The sequence below is a fragment of the Mya arenaria genome, chromosome 9, assembly GCF_026914265.1.
Source record: "Mya arenaria isolate MELC-2E11 chromosome 9, ASM2691426v1".
In the NCBI taxonomy this organism is placed as follows: domain Eukaryota; kingdom Metazoa; phylum Mollusca; class Bivalvia; order Myida; family Myidae; genus Mya; species Mya arenaria.
Window position 1 is genome coordinate 3,101,163 of NC_069130.1, and position 27,959 is coordinate 3,129,121.

General features: G+C 34.7%; 1 protein-coding gene across 1 annotated transcript; it reads left to right on the plus strand.

The window, feature by feature from the left end:
- Positions 1–202: 202 nt before the first annotated feature.
- On the plus strand, positions 203–27,959 carry LOC128203354 (guanylate-binding protein 2-like). The gene is made up of 17 exons (XM_052904743.1): positions 203–251; positions 1,222–1,273; positions 1,639–1,654; positions 5,496–5,544; positions 5,662–5,713; positions 7,998–8,088; positions 9,560–9,608; positions 10,169–10,214; positions 11,354–11,413; positions 12,602–12,804; positions 13,617–13,750; positions 16,166–16,275; positions 17,023–17,444; positions 18,095–18,346; positions 18,874–19,098; positions 23,304–23,400; positions 25,221–27,959. The coding sequence occupies exons 4-14, from the start codon at positions 5,508–5,510 to the stop codon at positions 18,169–18,171; spliced, it is 1,281 nt and encodes a 426-aa protein (XP_052760703.1). The 5' UTR covers positions 203–251; positions 1,222–1,273; positions 1,639–1,654; positions 5,496–5,507; the 3' UTR covers positions 18,172–18,346; positions 18,874–19,098; positions 23,304–23,400; positions 25,221–27,959.

The following is a 27,959-nucleotide window of genomic DNA, read 5'->3' on the forward strand; positions in this document are numbered from 1 at the left end:
TTTAAACTCTACTGTGCGTAAACCTTTAAATCGTTCGTAATATTGAACCCTAAAACATAATTGAACTTGTAAATTTAATTGAAGAAGCCTATTCAAAACCAAATTGTAATTGCTGGTCTCCTATAAACATTTGCTTGCCTGTAGGTAAATAGGTGATCGATTGCACGTAGTCATATTGCTGAACTGATCAAGGATTTATTAACAGGCTACAGTGTACAGTTTAAAACTTGGTGATTTATTCATTTCTGAAGGTAAATAACCATTTTGTTGTTTTTTCCGTCTGCTTTACGTGAGCGTTGTTGCATTCTAGAATTTTAGAAGCTGTTATTTTTTCCATCGAGGGTTTTTGTAATAATTGTTCGGCATGAAATTTTAAAAATTATTTACAAGTTAATAAATATAAAAGTAATAAAATAGTTAAAAGAAACGCAGGTACAGTTATGTTGGGTTTATTCTGTTTTTGAAAGAATGATATCAAGGTTTTGCCTTAACTTTTGTTTAGTTGCCGTCGGCGTCGGAATCGATAGATAAGATATATAATGCTTATAATTGTCACTAAACATGGGAGGCAAAGGTGAACACAGTTTAGGAAAATATGAAAGTGATCGATAACCACTCGTATTAGTTTTATTTTCTCAAGCGTTGACATCGATACAAATAAGAAAGCAGCAAGTGTATCCGTTTTTCTTTTACTTGTGTGCACTGTACATGCATTTTGACTTAAAGACTACTACTGGTTTTAGACGTTTGATGATTTAGAACTTGAATTTGTTCTCCTTGACATGACTTGAAATGCGAAAATTAACAGCATCTGTAATTTGCAGCCAAAGAAACGTGGATGGACTTTGACTTCGTGAGTAAAATACTTTAATGTAAACTGTTAAAGCGTGCTGATTTTTTTTTTTTCCAAAACGAAGCGAATGAATTAATAAAGATCGGCCATGCAATGTTTTCTTGCATACTCTCAAACTATAATGTTAATTGAATTACAAAGTACTTAATAAATTATCGAACAGTTTCTTCGTCACTTATTGTCACGGGGCTTGGTTTTCAGGCAATAAAGTCATAAAAATATCGAATAACCGGGAATCCCTTCATTTTAGTCGTAGTAATGTGCTTACCATACCAAAGTAACTCGACGTCGTGTTGTTGGCCCACTTGCATTCCATCGTGTTTCATATGTAATGATACTAGTGTATGCTACATTTTCGATGTTTTCAGTTCCAGCGCCTAGATCAGTTTTACCAAAAAGAGATTACCCGTCTCGAGGAACGTACGTACAATCAAAATAATCATACTATTACTAATGTCCGGTTAGCGCAGTGGTTATCGCACTCGCTTCTCACCAAGGCGACCCGGGTTCGAATCCCGGCCTGGGCGCATGTGAGTTTGGTAAGTGGTCACCAAGCCGGACAAGTGGGTTTTCTCCGGGTACTCCGGTTTTCCCCACATCACAAGACAACACTTTCGCGCAACAACGTGCCAACGAGAGTGATTAATATAAGTTGCAAAAGCTTGTTTCTCAATCGTTGTATAATCAAATAAAGTTTAAACTAAGTATGTATGGTGACTTAGTATTCCCTTTTTATCATTGTTACGTTTGTCGGCCGTGCCATTAATTTCCTATATTGATTTCAGCAAATTCAGGCTCTTGGTAAGTGGTTGGTAAATCCGTTCTATGATTTTGCAATAATTCCCTGATTCGATCATACACCAAGCAAAATAACTGAATCTTATCACAATCAAATAAATGTTATAATAAATTATAAGTCCAAACAATTTTCATTTCAATAAAGCACCTTTTTTCGTTGTTTAACAATACTTTATTAGAAAGATTGCAATTATTATTGTCTAAATCTTAATGACACTTGTTGTCTGCACCATATATTGTTATTTTTCATTACGTCACTTTTCACTCAATCAATCGAAAGTTAAACGTCTATTTAACGCGAAACCATACCGAGATAATGATATACTATATACACAGAGACGCGTTTTTTGTATTCCTCCACCTCTAAAGAACTGTCTAAAATCGTCAGATAGTCTGCCCTTGTTATATGTTAAAGGCACTCACACATTGATCTTTAATTATCATTTCTTGTATTATATCTGCGGCCCGGAATCACGTGTGTGACATTCTGAAATAGGAACTGGTAAAACTAATTCATGAGATTTTTTAACTGTATAGAATGTTGTTGATTAACATGAGTAGAGCTCTATAAATACCAGTCATAGATTCATAAACGCGTTTTTATTAAATTGAAAATAAAAATTGGTCTCTTAATATAATGACGAAATTTAAAGGTGTATTACCTAGTCCTACAATATGATCCAATAGAGGTTTTGAGTATTATTGCGAAGATAAACACATTATATAATTTATCACAAAACTTTGTAACGTACTCTGGTACCGTTTGCTGTCAGTGTTGCACCTATCATTGCTGTCAGTGTTGCGCCTACCATTTCTGTCAGTGTTGCGCCTATCATTGCAGTCAGTGCTGCACCTATCATTGCTGTCAGTTTTGCGCCTATGATTGCTGTCAGTTTTGCGCCTATCATTTCTGTCAGTGTTGCGCCTATCATTGTTGTCAGTGTTGCGCCTATCATTGCTGTCAGTGTTGAGCCTATCATTGCTAACAGTGTTCAACTACCGTTGCTGTCAGTGTTGCTCTTATCATTGCTGACAGTGATCACCTACTTTTGCTGTCAGTGTTGCGCCTATCATTGCTGACAATGCTGCTTCTATCAGTGCTGTCATTGTTGCGCCTATCATTGTTAACAGTGTTGCGCTTATCATTGCTGACAATGTTGCTTTTATCAGTGCTGTCAGTGTTGCGCCTATCATTGCTGACAGTGTTGCGCCTATCATTGCAGACAGTGTTCACATACAGTTGCTGTCAGTGTTGCGCCTATCATTGCTGACAGTGTTGCTACACTCATTGCTGAGAATTTTCATCTACAGTTGCTGTCAGTGTTGCACCTATCATTGCTGACAATGTTGCTTCTATCAGTGTTGTCAGTGTTGCGCCTATCATTACTGACAGTGTTGCGCCTGTCATTGCTGACAGTGTTCACAAACAGTTGCTGTCAGTGTTGCGCCTATCATTGCTGAGAGTGTTCATCTACCGTTGCTGTCAGTGTTGCACCTATCATTGCTGACAGTGTTGCTACTATCATTGCTGTGAGTGTTCATCTACCGTTGCTGTCAGCGTTGCACCTATCATTGCTGTCAGTATGCATCTACCGTTGCTGTCAGAGTTGCGCCTACCATTGCTGACAATGTTGCTTCTATCAGTGCTGTCAATGTTGCGCCAATCATTGCTGTCAGTGTTGCGCCTATCATTGCAGACAGTGTTCACAAACAGTTGCTGTCAGTGATGCGCCTATCATTGCAGACAGTGTTGCTACTATTTTTGCTGAGAGTGTTGCTCCTATCATTGCTAACAGTGTGCATCTATTGTTGCTGTCAGTATTGCGCCTATCATTGATGTCAGTGTTGCGCTTATCATTGCTCTCAGTGTTGCACCTATCATTGCTAACAGTGTGCATCTACCGTTGCTGTCAGTGTTGCGCCTATTATTGCTGTCAGTGTTGCGCCTATCATTGCTTACAGTGTGCATCTACCGTTACTGTCAGTGTTGCACCTATTATTGCTGTCCGTGTTGCGCCTATCATTGCTGACAGTGTTCACCTACCGTTGCTGTCAATGTTGCACCTATCATTGCTGTCAGTGTTGCACCTATTATTGCTTACAGTGTTCACCTACCGTTGCTGTCAGTGTTGCACCTATTATTGCTGACAGTATGCATCTACCGTTGATGTCAATGTTGCACCTATCATTGCTGTCAGTGTTGCACGTAACATTGCTGACAGTGTTCACCTACCGTTGCTGATAGTGTTCACCTACCGTTACTGTCAGTGTTGCATCTATCACTGCTGACAGTGTTCACCTACCGTTACTGTCAGTGTTGCACCTATCACTGCTGACAGTGTTCACCTTCTACCGCTGTCAGACAATGAACAGTCCGAAATGAAGTGTTTTTTATTTATTTTGAGTGCTTTCGAAAGAGTTCTCCTGTAAATGGAATCTTAAATACCGCATAACTGTTTGAATTTTTGTGTTGAGGTGCATACTCCGCCAATGGAATCGTCGGACAGATTCACTTTTAATTATTTAGAGAAGCTCTGACAACCAAAAATCCATAAAGTAGATCTCAACCGCCAATATTTCATTAATACCGAAAACATTTGCAGTTTGCAAACCAATTTTAAACTTTACTCTGAGTGTATCTTTAAATCGATGGATATAATTGAACTTTTAAAACATAATTGGACTTTTAAAATGTTAAAGATAATTGCATAACCCAATTCAATATCATATTGCAAGTGCTGGTCTCCAATAAACATTTGCTTGCCTGCATGTAAATAGATGATAGATTGCACGTAGACATTTTGCTTAACCGACAACTACGCAGTTTCCTATATTAACCTTAAGGATTTATTTACAGGCAGCCGTTTAAAACTTGGTGATTTATTTATTTATTACTGAAGGTAACTTACCATTTTGTGGGGTTCTCTGTCTGCTTTACGTGAGCGTTGTTGCATTCTAGAATTCTAGAAGCTGTTATATTTTTCATCGAGGGTTTTCGTAAATATTGTCTGGCATGAAAATTTAAAAATTACGAACATGTTTAAACATATAAAAATAATAAAATAGTTAAAAGAAACGCAGGTAAAGTTATGATGAGTTTATTCTGTTTTTGAAAGAATGATATCAAGGTTTTGCCTTAACTTTTGTTTAGTTGCCGTCTGCGTCGGAATCGATAGATAAGATATATATAATGCTTATAATTGTCACTAAACATGGGAGGCAAAGGCGAACACAGTTTAGGAAAATATGACAGTGATCGATAGCCACTCGTATTAGTTTTTTTTCTCAAGCGTTGACATCGATAAAAATAACAAAGCAGCAAGTGTATCAGTTTTTCTTTTACTTGTGTGCACTGTACATGTATTTTGACTTAAAGACAACTACTGGTTTTAGACTTTTGATGATTTAGAACTTGAATTTGTTCTTCTTGATATGACTTGAGAATGTGAAAAACAACAGCATCTGTGTTAAGCACCCAAAGAAACTTGGATAGACATGGACTTCGTTTTAATTTTAATTGTAAAAGCGATTTTCAAATCGAAGGGAATGAAGAAATAAAGATCGGCTTTGCAATGTTTTCTTGCATACTCTCAAATTTTAATGTAAATATGCATTACAAAAAATAAATTAATAATCGCAGAACTATTTGTAAGTTACTTATTGTCACGGGACTAGGCTTTTCAGGCATTTAAATAATACAAAATATTGAATGAACGGGAATCACTTCATTTGAGTCGTAGTGATGAGCTTTCAAAATCAAAGTAACTTGACGTCGTGTTGTTGTCTCACTTGCATTCCCTCGTGTCTTCATATGTTATGATTCCAGTGTATGTTACATTTTCAGACGAGAAAGACAATGAACCCAAATAAAGCACCGCCTATGAACAGACCTGGTAAGTACATGTTTTGTGGAACAGGATATACAATCTAGGAATACATTATAGATATATTCAGCAACTCTGTTAGTTATTTACTGAAGTTTATTTCAAGTTTGTATTGTTCAATTTCAGTTCCAGCCCCTAGAACAGTTCTACCAAAAAGAGAATCGCCATCTCGAGGAACGTACGTACAATCAAAATAATCATATTATTCATAAGTATGTATGTTGGCTTAGTATTCCCTTCTTATCATTGTTACGTTTGTCGACCGTGCCATTATTATCGTAGATTGATTTCAGCAAATGTAGGCTCTTGATAAGTGGTGGGTAAATCCTTTCCATGATTTTTCAATAATTCCGTTGTTCGATCATACACCAAGCGATTATAATGAATTTTATCACAATCAAATTAATGTTATAATATAAAAGTTTAAACAATTTTCTTTTCAATTTAGCACATTTACTTCGTTGTTGAACAATCCTTTATGAGAAAGATTGCAAAGGGGAATAACTCAATTATTGTCTAAATATTGAGGACACTTGTTATCAGCACCTTTTATTGTTATCTTTCATTTCATCACTTTACACTCAATGAATCGAAAGTTAAAGGTCCATTGAACGAGATACCAAACAGAGATAATGATTAATTAACTGATCAATGATATCAAGAAATATAAGACTTAGTTTTAACAAGAGTTCTTTCAAGTACTTCTGTTATATGGTAAATATCATGCAATCGACAATACTCGAAATCGCTTCGCTGCGTCGCAACAATATAAGCCCTCAATACACAGACGCGTTTTTTATCCTTCTTCTTCTAAAGCATTGTCTGAAATCGTCAGATAGTCTGCCCTTATTATATGTTTAAGGCACTCACACATGCACATAAACGCAGTTAAAGTAAGGGAGATAATGAATTACCTAGATTGTCATTATGGAAGTAAGAGCGATACTAGGCGAACTCCTTCAAGTGACGAGTGATGACAAGGAATTAAACTCATCGAAGAAAAAGACTAAGGAGGATACGCTAAAATACATATAGATGAAGATAAATAGTAAACTAATGAACAACAGAAGCGGATAATTGAATGACGTGAGAGACTCTGCGACATAATTTCTACTAGCAACACGAACATCGGCAGATATGATTTAAAAAACAACAACGCCATATAGTAATTACATGAATTTCAAACTCCTTCTAAGCAAATATATGGAACCATCCCACCTGGCATGATATCCGTAGCACGTCAACATTTAGTGTGGAAAAAAGGCGTTATTGATTTAAAAAAGGCAACATTGTTGTTGGATTTAAATCTTAAATCTTACGTCGAATAAGGTTATAAAATGAGCAAATATACCATTTGATCACTAGGCAAGTCTCTGTTTAAACTTCCTATTTTTGCAATTTTATTGCAGCGTACGAAATTCCATTTCATTGTTGTATGTATCTGAAAAATATCTGCCCTTTCAATGTGGAGTTTAAATTACATAATTACAGACATATTGCAATACCTTTAGCCATTAAACATATTTAACATTGTACAGACGGCCGAATGATAATTACAACACAATTACATATTAGATCAAAATTAGTATTGGTTTTTTCCTCCAGTTATTTACCACATATTTCTAAATGTTTTTTTTTTTAAAACGAGACATTCCAATACTTAAGTACTGAAAATGAGTTTTTCATTCAACTCATACTACAGAGATTAGCCAAATAAGGCCAAAAAAAGAAAAATCAATAGTTAAAGCTGCACTCATACAGATAGAACGTTTTGACATTTTTTTTATTTTTTGTCTTGGAACAAGCCAATTTTTGCGAATGTACATGGAAACCAGCTATATAAGACTGCTGACGAAAAATCAAAACGCAGATTTTTGTATTTTAGTTCAAAAACTGATGTTAAATGCATTGTTTCTGAAACCATTAGACACGATTTAAGAAAACGCGACGTAGATTATTTTTTATAAACAAGACAAAATTCAAACATTTGATATTCAAGTAGACACACTACGCACATTTGATATTAAGCAGGACAAAATGCGACGATTTCTTTTTTTAAACAAAACAAAATGTTGGCATTTTGTCTTTTTTGTATTGACTGTTCAAATCTGTCTTGTTTAAAATCAACCAGTGATGATAGTGAAAACAAAAGCGACCATCATTTAATTACTTACAGGACGAATTTCGATCATATCATATTATCGAAACAATCAGAATTTGTCGTTTCTCCACCTATTTGCTCACGAAATGGCAGATCATTAGCAACCATAAAAGATCAGAACAAGTTTTTATATTAAATCAAATTTATAACTTTAACTGGTTTCAAACATGTATTGAAACCGTAAGCTTTTCCCTTCCTTTATTAATTTAATGATTAGTTGATGTTTTTTATATAAGAGAAAAGAACATTCAATTATATAAAGTTATCTCACACAATTATGATATTCAGTTATATTTTACAGATCAGCAATGGCTACAAATGAGAATCCCGTTGATTCCCCTGCTTGCCGTGATTTTAGCTCGAAGCTTAAATTATTTGACCAACAAAGCAAGGTAGGCATAAGTCTCGACATATTTAATCCTAATTAGTTTATACATACTTTCCCATGCAAAAAACATGTACATGTTAAGTATAAAACAGTTTGTTTTTTAGTTAATCTGAGTCAAATATGTTTTTAAATTTTTCTGAAATAAAATAATTATATTCCAATGCTTGTCCAAAGCAGGTTTCGAAAACAACTTTAAGAATTGAGTGAAAGTTAGAACATCATTACATGGCAATGCGGAGTTGTACAACTTGCGAAGATTAAACTTCTTGGGTTGTTGTTTTTCTAACGTGATCACTCCTTGCTCATTTTCATAGCAATATTTGTCAAGGGCTTTCAAAGCAATTACTTGAACCTTTGAATATTGATGGCAATGTGAAATTGTGCACAAACCCTTATATCTGCAAAATATATTTTATATCTAGAAACCTGATTAAATGCATCCTCACTTTTTAATTAATAGAGCTTATTTCTTTTACATGCATTTAGTTTTCAACAGGAATATCCAAGTGGTACTGCCGCGAAATATAGAGAATGCGCGATTACTTAAAAATGACCATTGAGCCATAAAGTTTCATATGGTACCCGCTGATACATGATTTTTATCCGACAAAGAGCAGACACACTTGATAAACTGAAGATAGACACGGTGAAATGGATCACAAGCGAGCAAAGTGTGGAACAAAATTAAATGAAACATAACACATTTTAGCGTATATATTAAATAAAACTTGAACTAGCTGTATATCATTTACCAAGTTAATGAAGAAACCCACTTTAGATCAAATATACGCTACCAACCAGTTGCTTTATTATAATTACAATTTTGAATTCACAAATGCTTACATTTATCGTCCTATATTTCAAACCTTTGGTTTAAAAGTATCAATGTCTGCGTGAAAACGTGAACATTTCGCTTAACCATATCGGTAAGCATGTTTTACCTTCGGCCTAATGGGAGTGAATTATTCTAGTCAAAGACAGTTTTGCATATGGTCAATATTTTAAGGATCATAATTGTGAAAAATTTCCATTTTTGCATTTTCCATTAAATTGACTGCAAATCTACATAACAATACGATATCCAATTACTCTACAAAAGTGGAGACATTTGCTTTCAAATCTAAAATTATGTGGGACATTATGGAGTAAGACCTAGAAATTCTTTTAACATATTTACCGTAAAAATGTTTTCTAAAACCAAAGCCCGAATTCATACTTAACTAGATCGGGCTCGTTAAACTAGATACACATATCACTCTTTTACAAACAGATGGCCTTTGGATAGTTACCACATGCACATATCCACATACCATTAAAAACACTTATTAATCCTCACAAACAGTAACCAACTTTTTATTCCATAAAGCCAGCTTAAGATAGTTTTATGATTTTTTAACTGAACACAATATAATTTTTAAATTACAATCGAAAGCATGATGTCTCGTCATTCATTGTATACAAACTGATATTTTCAGATGAGAGACACGGACAGTGCGGGAAAAGCGCCATCTTTTAAACAACCTGGTTCGTATATTTAAGGAGTGATTTTTCTTGCGATTATGATGTATGAACGCAGTAGGGCACGCGAGCAAATTCCATGAAGCGGTATCTTCGGCAATTGATTTTATGTTTTTAAAGAAATGTAACGGACAACATATGTTTGAACAACAGAATAGCAGATATTTGTAACGTCGTATATCACGAATAACATTGGTTGAATGACGTCGCTCTAATCCAGTCGGAGCGCAATATTAAAATAAACAATGACGTCATAACTCTTTGCTCTTTATACAATATGAATGTCAAGTTGTATCTATTAGAAGGACTAGACTAATGTGTGTGTGTGTGTGTGTGCGTGTGTGTGTGTGTGTGTGTGTGTGCGTGTGCGCGTGCGCGTGCGCGTGCGCGTGCGCGTGCGCGTGCGCGTGCACGTGCGTGTGCGTGTGCGTGTGCGTGTGTCTGTGTGTGCGTGTGTGCGCGCGCGTTTGTGTGTGTGTGTAGTATGTTTATATTTTTTAACGAAATCATAATTGCACTTAAATTAACCTTTAATTATGCGTTCTTTATTTTTTTTTTATATTCAGGGGGAATCCGAATGCAAACCTCTATGATGGCATCAACTTTAGAAAGGTGAGTTCAAGTTCATATTAAGAACATTTACAATGTGTTTTTATTAACAATTATATTTGTTAAAGAGGTTGATTAAATAGGACTTGCATTTCCAATTCAACTTATTTTATCTTTTGTACGGTGGCACAGAGGTGAAATGTATGGTGGCCTTACTACCTTGTTCCCAATAATTAGTTATGGCGCGACCACAACTCGCTCCCGCGAATCACGAATGTGGCAAAAACATGCTTAGTCGTGGGAACGAGTTAAGCAAATCGTAGCAAAAACCTAGCTAAGACGTGGCCATGATATAAATAAGTTGTAGCCACGAGACAACAAGAATCTCAAAGATGTCACCTCTAAGCCACCGTACTTTTGACTATTTTACTGTTTGAACTTTTTTTAGCTGTATGTATGCATGTTTTTAAGATATTGATATGTCATGTCTGCATAATACTTAACATATTCAGATACGAGTTAAATGTTATTTTTATCTAAATTACAAAACAGCCACTTTTAAGTACGTTGTATCTGTTGCTATGCTTTAACCACTTTTGCTTTCGAAGGTAAAAATAGTTCAATCTCAGATATATTACACATATGCGGTATTTAGATGTCGATAACCATACAACAATATAAAGGTACAGCTATTCTAAATATCTAAACATATTTGTTAAAATTGTTATTTTGTAACTTGATAATTCCATGCATACTTTATGGAATATTACTGTTTTTGAATGAAGGGCCCATGGGGATAGCCCTGACCCCATGGTTCCTATTACGGGGCCAATAAAAGAGGCATCGAGGCCTCAAAAAGAAATAAACAAACATAGTCAGGTTTTCGGCAATTTTTTCAAACTAATTTTAGATGTATTAACCAGCATGTTTTTTCTAAAATTAAAGTTTTCACTTTTTTGAGACCAACTGTCACCCAAGGACCATATCAAAGTTCTCTAACATATCGGTAAAAGTACTAGGAAGTGGCTTTAATACTCTATTGAGTCGTCACTTGACGGGTACTGCAAAATCTTGTTATTTGTTCTTTTGTAATAAAATTGTAATTGGTAATGAGAGATTATTCATTAAACCCTATTTTGTTGGCTGTTAAATTATCACGATTATTAGTCATTTACTAAACGAAACAATGTTTTTTCCTACAGAGCAGAGTTTCGAAGGGAATTATTTTCAAAGGTAGAGTGTCTTCCAGCAAAACCGTCACAGTGAGTTAACTTATTATAACTTTTATTCTCATGATTTTTCCGGTACAAACTAAATAAACATTTTTAGTTATTTCGCCTGTTGGGTCGAAAACCACAAAGCTATGCCATTCCACTTGCATTCTCCGGTCTATTTAATTTCTTTAATTAGAAGAACTAATCAGGTATCTACTTTTTTTACATGTTAAAATAAGTATTGCGCCGGGGTTTTAAGATGGGACGCAAGGTGTTATGCGGTTCGAAATAGTGCCAATTAAAAGCAAATTGAAAGAAAGCCAACGAATCTTAAACACATCTCGATGAGAAGCAGACGAGATACTTATAGATAATAACGCAATAAATGGAAATGGAAATTCTACAATACTTCTATACTACAAATAGTCAAAGCGGCGTCAGCCAATGTCTGGTTTCATTTAATTACCTTTACACTAGCAACAAACTTGCAAGATGAAAGCAATATGCATATATCTAGAACATTTAGGTTTATAAGTTACTGTTATGAAACATGCATTAAAAAGCATCAATTAACATTACCTATTCTTAGGTTATGACAGGCACTTATCAGGTACAGTTTGGGGCCAGTCAAAAATGTGTGTTTGGTTCGATTTGTATTGCCTGTATAAAACAGAATCGTTAATAATAAAGTCACGTTTGCCGCGCCAACAACCTTTCAACGCTTTCACCGCTTTCATTAAATTATTACTTTTACCAATTGCTTTATCTAAGATGTTTCACAAACATATGTGTTTTCATTGAAGATTCTATAGTAAACACGCTATGTTAAAAAGACAGCTTACATAACAAAACTGTTTAAGAACTGTAAGAATATTTATGTCACATCGTTGTTATAGTATACACTGTGGAGTATCACGCGGTGTCTAACGAACATTTGTACTGAAATATAGGGTATACTCATTTTTACCGAAGAGTTAGGACCCAATGATAAGTGCATACGACCTGGTCGGTGAAACTGTTTTCGTACGTGTTTTTCGATACTCTGAGTTTTTCTTAGGTAACTAGGCTATACAGGAGACCATTTTTGCCGCCATTTTGTTCGTCCAATGTACTTTGGACACAACGTGATACTTCCTAGTGATACAATCGGCTGTGCACGGCGCCGATCTTATATTTCGTTCAATATAGAAACTACTACAGGCTGATAGAAGTTCTAATTGATTATTTCTTATTTAGTTATTTATCGATGCACGATTCAAAGGTCTTTCAAGAACCTCGGTGCCTTATAACTTCAAGCGCAGGAAATGTACTTGAAATAAGTGAAGACGTTTTGGATGAGATTTCCTGCATAGACAAGCCCTGTGTCATTGTGGCTGTTGCCGGTCTTTATAGAACTGGAAAGTCTTATTTGATGAATCTACTTGCAGGCAAACACACAGGTATTGTTTCATTTAAATATACGTTATAGTTGATTTAGTACGATTTAAGGTGGAAGACTATAAGTGAGATTAATGTTATGATCTGCCCTTTTATGGAATTCGTCAAACAAGCCTGTCATAATATCGTAGGTTCATTTTCAGTATCATATCTAATCTTGATGAATAGGTCCGACTACAATACTGGTAATGGGTATGACATGCTGATGAAGATTATGTGCAATGAATGACCTAGGTACCATTTTATATACTTATAGGTGTTTTGCGCTCTGCCATTTCAAACTAGCGTAAAATTTCGCAAACTTTGAGGCCTAAGCTATCTAACTCAGGTTATTTAGTTCGCCGAGCATTATACATATTCTCTCCTTAAGCGTTAACTATTATTTGATGATGTTTAAATGATCAATGGAGTACCTTTAAGCTACACTCTCACAGTTTGGCCATTTTGACAACTTTTTCTTTTTTTGTATTGGAATGGGCCAATTTTGCGTTGATATCTGTAAACAAGTGCTGTAAGACTGCTGACAAAAGATGAGATCGCAGTTTTTCGTATTTCCGTTCGAAAATTAATGTTTTATGGTTAAAAACGTTAATAACGCTTTAAGAAAAATGCATAAAATATTAATTTCTGAACATAATATGAAAACCTGCAATCTTATTTTTGTAAGCAGTCTTATTTCACTGGTTACCATGTTTGTTCGAAACAGTAACAGTTACGTAACAGTTGAAGATTTTCTTAAATCAATGTTAGAATCCATCTGAACCATTATACATTTCTGGTGAACGTTGTATTTAGCTTGTTTACAATAACACAGACAAGGGGTTTGCACTTGGCGATACAGTACAGTCAAAGACGAAAGGCATCTGGGTTTGGTGTGTCGCTCATCCTGAGAAAAAGGACACCGTTCTCATTCTTTTGGATACGGAAGGATTGGGAGATCCCGAAAAGGTATAAGGTTCAACTTTTTTGTGTCACCGGAAAAGGTCGTATAGTCAAATATGTATTTTGCCGTCGATGGTCGACAAACCTTGTGCAGGCAATGATTTAAGCATTTTTTTCACTCCATCAGGATGAAACGTGGTACTATTTTCTCACTCATTGTTTGTAAAATGTGTGGGGTTTTCCTGAAGGAATGCTTACTCATGCACAATTTGAGACATGGTTAAGTATTCAATATGCGATTTAGGTCACTCTTATGGTCATACTTTCTTAACTCCATTCACTGTATATGTTGGTTGTTTATATCACGCAGTCCGATACGCTAATATAATCTAAATCCAATTTAGATCAATATTTAATATCAATCATGCATGCTTATCACGGCATAAATTAGGAAACTGTTAACGAAAGTGGTTAATGTAAATTTGGTTCAACTCATATGTGGTCTTTCAGAGTTGTTTTGTACGTTATATAAGTGTCCATCCTCGAATAACTGTTGGCTTTATTTATATGGATTTAAACAGTGCTTTATTTAAGTGTTGCTACTGAGAAGTTTCCATACAATAATACATCCTTCACAGAACATACTTCTTAAGTACTTTAGAGTTTATATCCAAAATGTCTGTTTACCTCTGTTTTGGAGCGTGCATATTTTAAAATCAAAGTAATACTCGAACAATAGGTGGATGGTTCCCTGTGGAACAAAATATGACAACGTAGACCTTGTTGTATTTAGAGAACTGTATCTACAATATTTCGTTAACAGTTCTGTTGGAAAATCCACTTATTTGTTTCACTACTGCAAAAACACTGGCGACATAAGTATTGCACGGACGCATTGTTTAAGTTCTCCTTGGCGGGAGGAGTATGGTAGTAGCTTTCTTCAAAATACCACAGTATCTAAAGCAACCCCCAATAATAGACATACATACATTTTCATTTCTTTCTGCTGTAGATGATACCTTTCAAAGTGTTTTAGTGGCATGGGTGTCTTGCTTTGCTTCCACTTTGCAGGACAGTATTTTTCGAAAATTAGCTGTTGATCAAATTGAAAGAGAGAATATGTGTATATAAATATTCAAATATTCGCCAATCAATCGTAAATACGTAAACAAATGTTGTGTATGGATTTTATTTCAATGAGATGAAACATTGCTCCTTATGATTTGACCGAGAAGCAAATAAATATATTGCTGGCTCACTTAAAATAAGGCACCTTTATCAGACTAATCCGAACGAATTTCCAATTCCAAATTCCGAATTGCCGAAAAGGGCCATAACCCTCATTTTCCTTACAAGCAACATGTGAATAAGTAAGCAAAGTAGTATGTTCTATGCTCCAGAGCCAAATATCCCTGCTTATATCATTGCAGGTTTGTGACTTCGCCCATATTTGTAACTTATTAAACTCATCTCTAGTCGAGTTTCTAAACATTTCATCCCGAACATGTTTCTTGAACATTTCATTAACCGATAAGACTTTGTTCGCCACATAAGCGAAACAACCACTTCAAGCTGATGGATTGTCTGATTCACCAGGCTGCCTCTTCATCAAACTAGCTATAGGCCCTTTTTGCATCAGCATACTCCTTAAACAAAGCGGTAATTGGTTCCAAGCTCAAGAACAATCATGCGTTTCTGACGCTTTTCTTGCGACTCCTAAACCGACTTCATGCACGTTATAAAAGTTTGCATTAGAATATTTATCGTCATTGACTTCGTACGTTTGATTTTGTTCCCAGACTGAGGACTTACATTCCACATCGAATATGTTTTCCCTGTGTGTTTTTTTTCCTTCCTAGAAGCGGATTTCTTTACCGGCCACGCCGATTTGTTTATTATTAAGTCATGTTTTCGTATAAATGAACCATTTACAACCATTACGATAACTTTTGAAATAGGTTGGAAGTTTGTAAACACGCGCTATGCACATATAATTGATCCCAATCATAACTACTATTATAATTACTGATATTTACCACTGACAACGCGCTATGCACGCTACCATCAGAAAATAAGACCGCTCTACGAACGGAAACGTGACTATTCTACTAATTAAGCGGAAACAGACTAATGAACATGTCGGAATACAACTTCATTTTTGAAGGCAATATTATTTATGAACGAAATAACATATTATAAATGTTTCGTATTAAAATATATTAAAATTACATAACTAAGATATCGGTGTATTCAAAAACTCGTGTAGTGGGTCCGTAACTATTACTTGATTAGGTCAATAGACAATGTATCTTTTTTCAATTATTAAAAGGAAGTTTGTGTCAAGTATTCGAATGAGCTAAATCTCTTATGGTATGTAATATCATTGTAATGAATCTGAAGGCTTTTATAATACAGTAAAACCAGTAGGTTTGCCAGAAAAGTCAATTTAATATATTTCATGATTTATGTGCATGATTCAAGGGGGATCCAAACCACGACAATCGCATTTTCACTCTTGCTGCATTGCTGTGCAGCACCCTCGTGTACAACATGAAGGGAGCGTTTGACCGGGATGCTGTGGACAAACTCACGTATCCTTTTAATGATAAAATAATTTTTAATACGACCACCAAATACATATGAGAAACAATAACTAGCATCTATAAAGAAAAACACAATTGATTCACTAGCAGTTTTTTTTAATATATGCGTTTAACTAAGTAATAATAACCATTAAATATTTAAAGTAAAGAAAAATGTCCAAAAGTGCAAAAAACATTGTTACTGTTCTATGGGATTTTTTAATTCCACATAATTTATCCACATTAGATTAGGAACACACTATATAAGCATTAATTAAATTTATTTAACTCGAATGATTATGTTGCTCATCTTAATGATTATGTTGCTAAAACACATGCTATACAGAAACAATAATCTAGTCAAATAAAATCATTGATTTGCAAAACTTTCTACTGTTGTTCACTTAAATTTAAAATATATATAAATTAAACACGTATATGAAGGTATCAATCCGTACTTTGGGAATAGGCCACATATTAACTGGTAACCTGTTTTTCTATACGAGGATCATGTTTTATATGCCATATCAATATTAAGACTGAGTGTTCAATGTGTCAGCGACTCGCCCAAGAGGATGTGGGCTCAAGCCCTAAAGGGATGCGTTTTCTTTGCCACTCGGAAAGGCCGCAGGGCTAGTTTTTACCCAGGAAAAGAACTTTAGCGTCAATCAGTTAATATATGTCTTTGCTTATCAAATAAGAATCAGTTAGTATAAACTAAACTGTGATCATGCTGATTTAACCTTAATGGTTCAGATTTGTGTCTGAAATGTCCAAAAACATCAGATTTGGGGGCAAATGTGGTGAAGACAATTACCTTTTGCAATGTGTTCTGCCCGGGTTTGTGCTTGCATTGAGAGATTTCTCGCTCAAACCGATCATGAACGGACAGAAGGTTACAATCGACGACTATCTTGAAGAGATCCTCAAAAGTGACACAGGAAAGGGGGATGCTTTCAACAAACCACGTAAATGCATCAGTAATTTTTTTCCGAAGGAAAAACTGAGGTGTTTTGGGTTCCCAGTTCCCGGAGATGGTGAGGTGTTGGATAACCTCGATAGCCTTACGGTTCAAGACCTTTCAAAGAAATTTCAGGACGTTGCCTCAGAGTTCGCGTCTTATATCTACCACCAGGAACCAAAGAAACTCCAAGTTAGCAAACCAGTCAACGGATCTAGTAAGTTAAACTTTCATTCAATTATGTTTCGGTATGTATGTTGGAAATTTCCTGCCAGTAAAAGTTAGAACGACTCTTGACCTGGTAATAATACTGATTCGTACTTTGTCCATGGTCCTTCTGGATTCATGAATGAACTGATTACTACATAACATCTAAATTGGGGTTGTAAATGACATGAATACTGCACATGAAGATTCTTCTCCAGTTTTAGACCAACATTTTAAGGGCATGTTTATAACAACAGTCTGACTTTATGTTAGCAATTTAGGAATATTCCAAATCGTTTATCAGTGTTGTAAAGGTATGACTAAAATAATGGGTTGTTAGCACTGTGCTTATATCCGGGTCTTATTCAGATTCGGATTACCCAAAACAATCAATATCTGCAAAATTCAACGAGAGTCTAATATGACAACTCATAGACACTGAGAAAGCCATAGAGATATAAGTATGTGCACTGGTGGATGATTATGAAAATGTACATTATCGTAAAAGTAATTCTTGAAAATTTAAAACCGCTTAAGTCTATGACATAATGCGTTTTATACTTTTGGTGAACATCACTGCTCCAGAATAAATAATTGATTTTTGAAAAATACTCTTGTTTGCCTCATGTTCTCTTGATACCTTTAACACATATATTTCAGTGTTCGCCACGCTAACTAGACAATATGTGGAGGATCTTGCAAATGCAGCTGTGCCTGATGTTGACCATCGAAAATAAAAGAGTGCAGAAGGAATGCCTGGAAATGTTTCAATCCCGCATGGATCGTATACTGTTGCCCATTCCAGCAGCTATGCTTCATAAGGAGTTTAAGGAAGCCCAGTTGTTAGCACTAAAATACATGCGTGAGAATGCTGTCGAAGATGTTGCCAATTTTGTTGAGAGATGTTCCGAGGTTTGCAAGACACTACTTCCAAAATTAGAAACACTAGCAAGAATTTAACATATAAGGATAATCGTTTGATTTCATTACAATCACATCTACAGGATGTGTATTTGCCTTACGGTTGATGCAGGCTCAGATAAGGTTCTCGATCACCTCTAAAATGAATTATATATTTGACAGCGCGTAGACCGTTTTAACATCCCTGTGTATGTCTGTAAAGCTGGTGTTTAACCAGTTGTTAAGTATGCTCCATTAATCAAGGTTATATATGTTATATTTCTCTTCCAAATGGGTTATTCCCTGTTGTTTCAATTATTGCACCAATGTACAAGAATGATTGGTAAACGTTCCAGAGAGAGGAGTTTTTTTCACTCCTTCATTGTCGTATTAGAATTAGACTTTGCCTCCAAACGGTCCTTAACAAAGTTTTTGTTAAACTATTTGATTATTTAGCTTGTCCCTTGTTTGATTACTGGGCTTGGCCATGTAGATTTTATTGTATTATTATTTACATAAGTCATAATTTTGATCTACAGATGGAGATACGACTAAACTGGCAGGCAATGCAAGTTAAAAACGGTGATGCAATAGAGGAGCATTGTTCAAACGTACTTTCAAGTTTGAAGTCCCGCAGCAGTTTGCAAACGGGATTGCAGAACAAGACGTATGAAGTCATCGGGAGTTATAGGAAATTCAAAAAAGACGCCGAGATGGTCAGACAAGAGTATGAACAAGCTCTTCGAGATTATGAAGATAGAGAGGTAATATCCGCGTAAAAGGATTAAATGAGAAGTTGCGTTTTCCTTCGTTTAATAATTTAAGACTTAACTAAAAAAAACAGAGAAAAAAGACAATTTTTGATTAAAGATTTTTGTTGTTGCTATGATTGCTAAGTATTTCAATTTCAATTCACGACCAGCCTTACACACGTTCTTCAAAATCTTTAACAATATGCAAGATACAAGATACAAGAATTTTGAATTAAAGTCGGTTATGTGTTAACAAGAAACATTAGCTGAATGAACTATTTTCCGACATGAATAACATACATACATAAGATATCAATTAAAAAAAAAAATAAGCTTGTGACCTGGAAAAATAGATTTAAGCCCATGTTATTTAATTTAATAAGTTGTTTTGTGGTATTTGAATGCCATATCTTGTCAAGTGTGTGAAAGCCATCCCACTGAAAACAAAACCCCTTTTCCATTAAGACAAAGGATAAAAAATAGTCAGTGAAACATCTTATAATTCTCAATTTCTTCTGTTTTTTTAAAGCAAAAGGGTATTATTTGCACATTGAATATTTAAATGAGGGACCTGTCCAGGTGCGGATCAGCCTTCTGAATTCCAGCTAGTTCTGGGAGCACCTCGTTTCCTTTGGGAGGCTGTTCCATACCTGACTGGTCTCAAAGCGGAAAGTTTTTCCAATATTTAGTTGTTCTTACTGATGGAACATCTACACAGTTTCGTATCTCAGATTAAAATTACATGTCCTAAAAGATACAAGGTTTTGAACATATACTGGTGGGATACCATACAGACAATTGTTAGTTTTAATAGCATTGTATCTTACCCTGCTCAAATGTAAAGTTGGCAAGTGAACTAAATGAAGAAGATTTTCGTAAAATGGGGTGTAATCTTTAAAACAAATATTAAGCTCTTTATTTAATCTTTTCCAACTTTTCTGTGTTGGTCTTGCTACAAAAATGCCAAACGACAGGACAGTAGTTTAAATTGAATCTGATAAAAGATTTAAAGATAATAAGCTTAGAATTGGTTGTCAAAATTTTGCTTAGTCTTTGAAGAATATTCAATTGCATAGCTGCTTGAAATTTGTCAGGGTTAGTGTGCATTTGATTGGAAGTAAACCAGTTGATCAAAATGTTTCTTTTCTTCTTCAAGAGTGGTCTTAACAACATCAGGATTTTATCACACACAGAAAGAGTACTGTCTTCTGCATAATGATACAAAGCTGCATTATTGATAAAGTAGAAGATGTCGTTAAGGAAGATGCTGAAAACTAAAGGCCCTAATATTGTGGTACGCCTTTCAGGATGGAGTCCCACTCACTGGTTATTTGACCAAATTTGACACGTTGCTTTCTGTTTGTAAGATAGCTGTGCATAAGTTTACATGCTTATCTTAGATGAGATCATTGGGCAGGCAGTCGAATGCTTTTGAGAGGTCCATTAGAACTGCGCGTACATATTTGTTCACCAAGGTTTTTTTTCCAGTCGTCCACCAGCCTTAACAGGCTAGTTTGACATCCAAATGTTGTTCTGAATGCTGCCAGGAAAGGATGAAAAATGTTATCAAAATGACTTATCAGTTGCTCACTTATGACCCGTTCATATAATTTGGACATTTTTGTAAAATACTGACTGGTCTATAGTTCTTTTCAATAAGGGGTCATCTTTCTTGAAATAGGGTTAACTTGTGCTAGCTTAAGAATATTTGGAAATGATCCTTGGCTAATAATTTCATTGGCCATGTTTCGGATGGGAACCTGAAAAGTATCTTTGCTAGCAATGATGATTTTCAGAGGAATCAGATCTATACCAGTTGTTTTTTGGGGATTTAACATGTCAATGTATTTCCAAATATCTTTATCGGTGACCGGGTCGAAGTGAAAGTCAGATGATATTTGGCAGTTTTCCTCTATTTTGTCAAGACTAGGGTGTTGATCTTTAAGCTGGGTACCAGATATTTCAATTTTACGGCTATATAAATGTAAAACAAGTTCATTTTATTGGCCACAAGCTTTAAACCAGAAACCAAATTCACTTTGTTTTATTTGAGTATTATTGGGTTATCTGATTTATTTGTAGGTTTCTGTGAGATAAAGGGTTAATTGCCGGCCAAAAGTCCTTAGATTTGGGTCCACCACTACACGGTTCTTGGAAATAAACAGCTATAGATTATCGTTTCATCTTTGTTTTGAGATTTCTGAACTTAAGTGTAGTTTAACCAGTTGGCCATGTTTTGATTTTTGTTTTACTTGTTTCTTGCTTGACGAGCCTTGTAAATAAGTTTACGGTACCTAGAGTTCATGTAAGGGGTGGATTTCTTTTTTGGGTTTTCTATCTTACTGGGGCATGCTCGTCAATACTTTGTTTTAAAACGTCTTCGTGAGCCCAATAAATATCGTCCATGTCCTCAAAGATATGGGCGAGATGGAAAGATACATAAGAAAGATGTTCATTAAATGATTTGTTGTCAAAGTTCTTGTTTGACCTGACATTTCAAAAATGGTTCACATTTTTCTATTAAACTAGTAGCTATGAGGTTGTGACAGTCGCTTTGGCTGCAATTAAAGTTGACAGTTTTACAAATAAAAGACTTTGCATTGGTGAGGTTGACATCAATAAGTGTTGGCCTGCATGTTTTCATAAAACATGTAGGTTCAGAGATAATCTTTTCCAGGCTAAAGTTATCACAAAAGTTATGAAGAGGTTGACATTTTTCTCTTTTCAGTAAGTCATAATTCAAGTCTTCTATGCAGATAATATGTTCGAAAGTTATCAACAATTTGTCCAAACACTTAGAAGTATAATTTTCAAATCTGGATCTGACATCGACGGTTTGCGATACAAAAACAGAATACCCCATTTCCGCCTCTGAAGTGACAGCTCGTAGCACAGGCAGTCAAGTTGATCATTTTCCAGGCCCCTGTGGCGTTTAAAGGGAAGATCAGCACGAGTGAAATCCATCAGTCCTCCACCATGGCAGTTGCGATCTCGTCTTTTTAACTTATATCCGTTTGCAGTGAAGAGGTTGTTGTTTAAACTCTAGATCTGAAAGTTTATCATCAAGGATTTTACGACTTTCATGGACTTTGTACCGTATGCTGTTAATACTAAGGTAGCTTAGCACCGGACGTTTATTTTTTTCATTTCTGAGGTTTTAAGGTTGTGAAATAAATGTGAGAGGTCACTGATGCAAGATAAAACATAATCATTATTCATAGGGGTTGTGGTGTCCACTGTTGTGTCCTCGCCAGGATCTTCAGTCTTCTTCAGGTTCTAGAATAGGATGAAAAAAATCGTTTATATCTACATATTGGTAGCAACTGTCAGTTGCAGATGATCCTAGTCCATCTCGTCGCTCGGGTGTTATTTTCTCTGATGTGGGGATAAAAAATGAGGATAAAAAATGGAAGCAATGATTATATTTAGGGCATTTGACACACCGAGGACATGAAATGAGTTATCAAATGGATTTATTTTAAATACTGATTTAAGATTTTGTTAGTTTTTTTCTTGAGTTGGGAACATTTTTTTATAAATCCAGTGACGACAAGTAGAGCAAAGTAAAATTTGATGATATTTGCGTACATTTTTAAAGCATATACTGAAAATATTCATCGAATTATTACCAGAAGGTGCAGGGCTAAGTGAAACGTCGCTGCGCAGTTAAAGTCATAAAGAAAATTTATACAAATCTGTAAGGCCATTTTTCGGTTTGTCGATTTTCCATCGAATATCATTCCGTCCGAATACTCCACCACATAGGTCGGATTTCCATTTGGCTGCCACAAGTCCGCCTGTCCTGGTACAATTTATTTGATTTACGATTACTGCTTTTTTGTGATGTTTTTCTCATACAAATTAGCTAAATTCGAGGTAAAGTGAAGGTAAAAAAAAAACAATGCTGTTTACAAATCGCGACATACCGCAGAGACGACAACAGTCTGAGTAAAAAATAAAATTTATTGGTACATATAAACAACCAGACACACAGCAGGCAATAAATACAATTTATCCATAAACACTCCCCCCTTGAAGTATGCAAACATGTATCCATATAAACCGCCGCCTTCGGCCGCGTCTTATAAGCATAACATATAAATAAAAACTCTTTTCAATTCATGCCCAATGGACATGCACTTTTCAAGTAAGAGCTTGTATACATAAACACGGTTCGCCAGAATATTTTATCCGGGCTTTCTTCGCTTTAATTTCAGATCGCATTGACTTGGGGTGGATTTGTGAAAAGCCTCGGTCAGGAGGAAAATCTAATTCTTAAAAAAGACGAAGCCCTTTCTGAAGAAGAGAGAAAAAGTAAGTTCATAAGTTTAAAGTGTTAACTTTGTACGTTATGTTTGAGCCCTTGATTAATAATTATATTAATATAATTTAACGCTTTGAAATGGACGGGGATATAGGACTTCATTGTATGGATATTGAGGGGATTATTTTTAATCTCAATTTGACAAATAATCTCCACCTCCTCCCTTTCATCAACATTATATATCACCATCATCATCATTGTGAATAAATTGTGGCTGGGTTTATATATTAAAGATGCCGAGCTCTTTGCTTAAGATGGCCGAAAGGAGTAACTTTTATTTCATTGATATTTTACGCTAAAATTGAAGTTGAATCAAAATATACAAGGTATATACACATGAGCCAAAACGTATAGTACTCTTTCCTGTATGTAGCCCTTTCTCTGCAATCCATGATCGACTGCAACATATCTCAATAACACATATGTTTATTAAACAAAGTTAAGCAACTTTAGTAACTCACGGCGATTCATTTATAAAAGCGTACCATAACAAAAGCTAATAATAACTCTAATGCAATCTGTTTGTATTCAAACCTAGAATTATTACAATTGTTAAATTGTATGAACATGAAAGATTTATATTTAACAACTAGCCCTCTTTTCAAAAAACATATTTTATATCATTCAGGGAAAATCTATTTCACTGCCTGTACAAACAAATTGCCTATTATTCATTTACTTTTTCAAACAGCATTCTTTGCCCGAACATTATTTCTCTATCGTGAAATAGTTTTGTTCCCTTGACAAAACATTTTCGCTAGCGAAAGCGACGTCCAACGTGTTCATGACCAATCAAGTACCTTTGGTTGGTTGGTTGGTAAGGTGCTCTGTGAGACGTGCTTTAATGATGCGTTCGAACAATTCCTAGTGGAATAATTTAGGCTCTTTCCCTATCTGTGTGTGCCCAATAGTTATATGAAAACAAATAAACATAAGTAGATCATATGCATATTTGTCCAAGTGACTACAGCCCCAGTTGATTTTTCAAATGGCATTTTGTGAAACCGGCATATCCCAGAATAACTGGTGGACGCTTTTCTTCGACAGGCACTAACTAGTATCGTTTGATAATATCCATTTTCAGCTCCGTTAAAGCTGCAAAATACTCTATCTTAACTCTCTTTAGCCGGAGCCCTAAAACGCTGTCGATAGAAAGTTTGCAGTTCAGTTTGTGATAATAATGCTATCTGAACTTCGCCTTAATCCAAACACACGATTTCACGTTTCAACTCATACCAAAATGTATTCCCATTGGCTGTGGTCTTGTCTTTTTCCTCGAAGGTTTCAGATCTGCTCAGAGTTCTATACCTGATATCAAGTTTTCGCGGCGGCTGTGGGCATAGGGATCTTTCTGGATAAGTGCCAACTCTGTTGAACATGATTTTAAAACTGTTCGAAAATCATGATGTCTCCTAAAGCCTCATACTACGAAGCTACCTAAGCCAGTTTATTCCAGTGGTTTATTAGTTTCCCAGCCGTGCTACAAACTGAAACACAGGCATGCTTTCCCAAAACAGTATCGTTTTCAGTAAGCGGATATTTTATATGCACAATATTCTTCATAGATTGGTAGTTATCGGCTTGTTCCGGGATCGTACTGATGTAAAAATGCGCTCAAGCTAAAAGCCCATGTAGCTTCATGCCAACCCTGTCTGCAACATCATTATCATCATCATCATCATCATCATCATCATCATCATCATCATCATCATCATCATCATCATCATCATCATCATAATAATTTTTATCATCATCATCATCTTCACCATTATCATCTTCATCTTCATTATTATCTGCTTTGTGTTTCCAGGAGAAACGAATGCACATGCAAATTCAATAAAACAAATTATGCAAAATATGCATGAAGAAAATCAAGAAGCTTTAAACAATCAAAAGATGGCGCTAAATGAGCAACAAGAGGAGTTGAATGCAGAACGCAAAATTAAGTACAAGGAACATGAACAACAAGTAAAAACGCTTCATGAAAACGTGGCGTCTTTTGAAACAAATAAGGAAGACCAAAGCAAAATAATTGATCATATAAATGCATTGCAAGAAAAGAAAAGGCTGGGAAATAGAAAAAGAAACTCTAGAAGATCCGATGCAGCGTTTAATGGACAGAATAGAAGAATTGGAGAAGAAAGAAAGGGAACGAAAAGAAAAGTATTTGTTTACAAGGGTTTGGAATGCAATCTTTAACTATTAAAGATACCAGCTACTACCATTCCAGAATGAAAATAAAATGAAAAAAGGCAACGTACAAGTGATAAAATATATTGTAGACATATGCAAGTACAGAGTTGAGGAAAAGGTTTAACATTTAACAAATTATATAAGCCAGTCAACACATTACATGGCTTCACAGCAACGACAACAAACACAAATTAACGAATTTAACAAATGAAGCTCTGGATTAACCTTTTAACATCATTGAATTAAAAAAAAATATTTCTTTCCACAAATAACATTGCATGGAATAACTTGAAGTGGAAACGTTTAAAGATTTATTAGCTATAAGTGAGTAATCTATACGAATAAGTTTAGAGTATACAAAAAGGCACAACGAGTTCAATGAGGTGTAGTTTTTGAAACACCATATATTGTATACCAAATGATTGCAAATCAGTAGCAAATTGTGAAGAAAAAGTTTCTAAACCACAACAGATACTTATGGAAGAAAACCTTTGTATGAATACATGTATCGAAGTCTTCCTTGATTCTAGACTGATAAAAGAGAAATGGTGTTTTCATGGTTTATTTGTAAAATAATTCATGGGTTCGTGTACATGGGAATGCTATTTAGTCTGTATTGTTTTGTTTTTTTAATTTGGTATATTATGTATTTTGGACCAGTGCCTTTAATTACCTTATTATTAATTTTTATTTCATTTGACTTTACTTAAAATATACAATGCAATGAATAGTAACGGAGAAATACCCAGAGTGATGAGGAAAGGAAATAATTGTGCGTATGTCTAAAAGTGTAAAGCCTGAATATGCAAAAGTCTATAGACAGATAACATTAGTTAACATTCTTTTTTTTTCTCATTTATTTTGAACATAGATAATATAATAACCGAATGATAATCTCAAACACATTATAAATCAAAAACATATCTATATTGTTTCATATTTTCAGAATATCAAAAAACTAATCACGCACGCGCAAAAAACAAAACACACACACACGCACACACACACACGCACGCACACACATACGCACACTCACACTTCCCCTTCACTTAGTGATGATTTTACTATATGTGGTTGTGTATAAAAAGAAGAAAAAAAAGAAAACTATACTATTTATATGCATTCTGGTTCTGTATACAATCGGTATCTTAATTATCTTAAAATTATTATAATTTTAATACATTCCATTTGAGAGTGTGATAATCATATCTATCGTTTTGTATTGCGATATCTCCTTCAATTTTTTGTCTGAGAGTTAAGTATTGTAAATAGGCATTGAATGATGGGATAGTGTTTCGGTATTTTATTGAGAATATATAAAATTTCTTTAATAAAATAAGGAAATTACATATTGGTGTGTGTTTAAATTTGATATGGATACCGAAAATGCTATTTCTTTCGTTATAACGATGTTTATCGATCGCTGTTTGATAAAGTCATTTAAGGCACTCCATAGTGGTTTAACTTTCTGACAGTCCAAGAACAAGTGATCTATTGTCTCGATTTGTACGCTTCAAAAATCACATAAGTTAGAATTTTTTATTCTACATTTATGCAAATATATTTTTGTGGATATTATTCTTAGTAAGAATTTATATAGAAAATTTCGTAATGATGTATCATTCGAGCTTATATAGATTGTATTATATATTTTTTTCCATCCAATATTTTCTATATTCGGGAATGTTAATTGCCATTTAGTTTCTGATGATGGCTTAATTTTGTTGTTTTTTTGTTGTGTCGAATATAGAAACTTATTTGTTTGTTTCGATTCCTTTATTTTATCTGTAATTATTTGGGGTCTGTTTTGATTGATATTAACTAGTGTCAAATATTTTAAGAAATCGTTTTTATTTATGTCGTATAAGCTTCTTTTTTCTTCAAAACTGTAAACTCATTTACCCTGTAGTCGTATATGTGTTCGAAGAATTGTATGCCTTTTTGATACCATTCTTTAAAATACAGTGTGTGGCCGTTTTGTTTTATCTCTTTGTTATTCCAAATTATTGTTTTACTTAACATTCTTGCTGAAATATTTTCCACACTTCTTTCACGAAAACTTTCAAACTAGGCTAAAAAAAACCTAAAGCATTATTGCTAAGCAATTTCGATTCAAAATCAACGATTTAGTGCATATTTATTGATACCGCACTTATAAAACAGAGACTAAATGATGATTTTATCGAGAACTGGAAGATAAGAAGTGTCTAGTAGAAAATTGTTTTCTAGCCACAATTTGATAAATTCTTCTTTCTTAAAATTTGCGAAGTGTTTTTTTTAACTACTGAACTTGTCTAAAAATATTTTTGTATTATGCTTGTAAACAATTGAACCATTAAAAGACAAAGCTTGACTG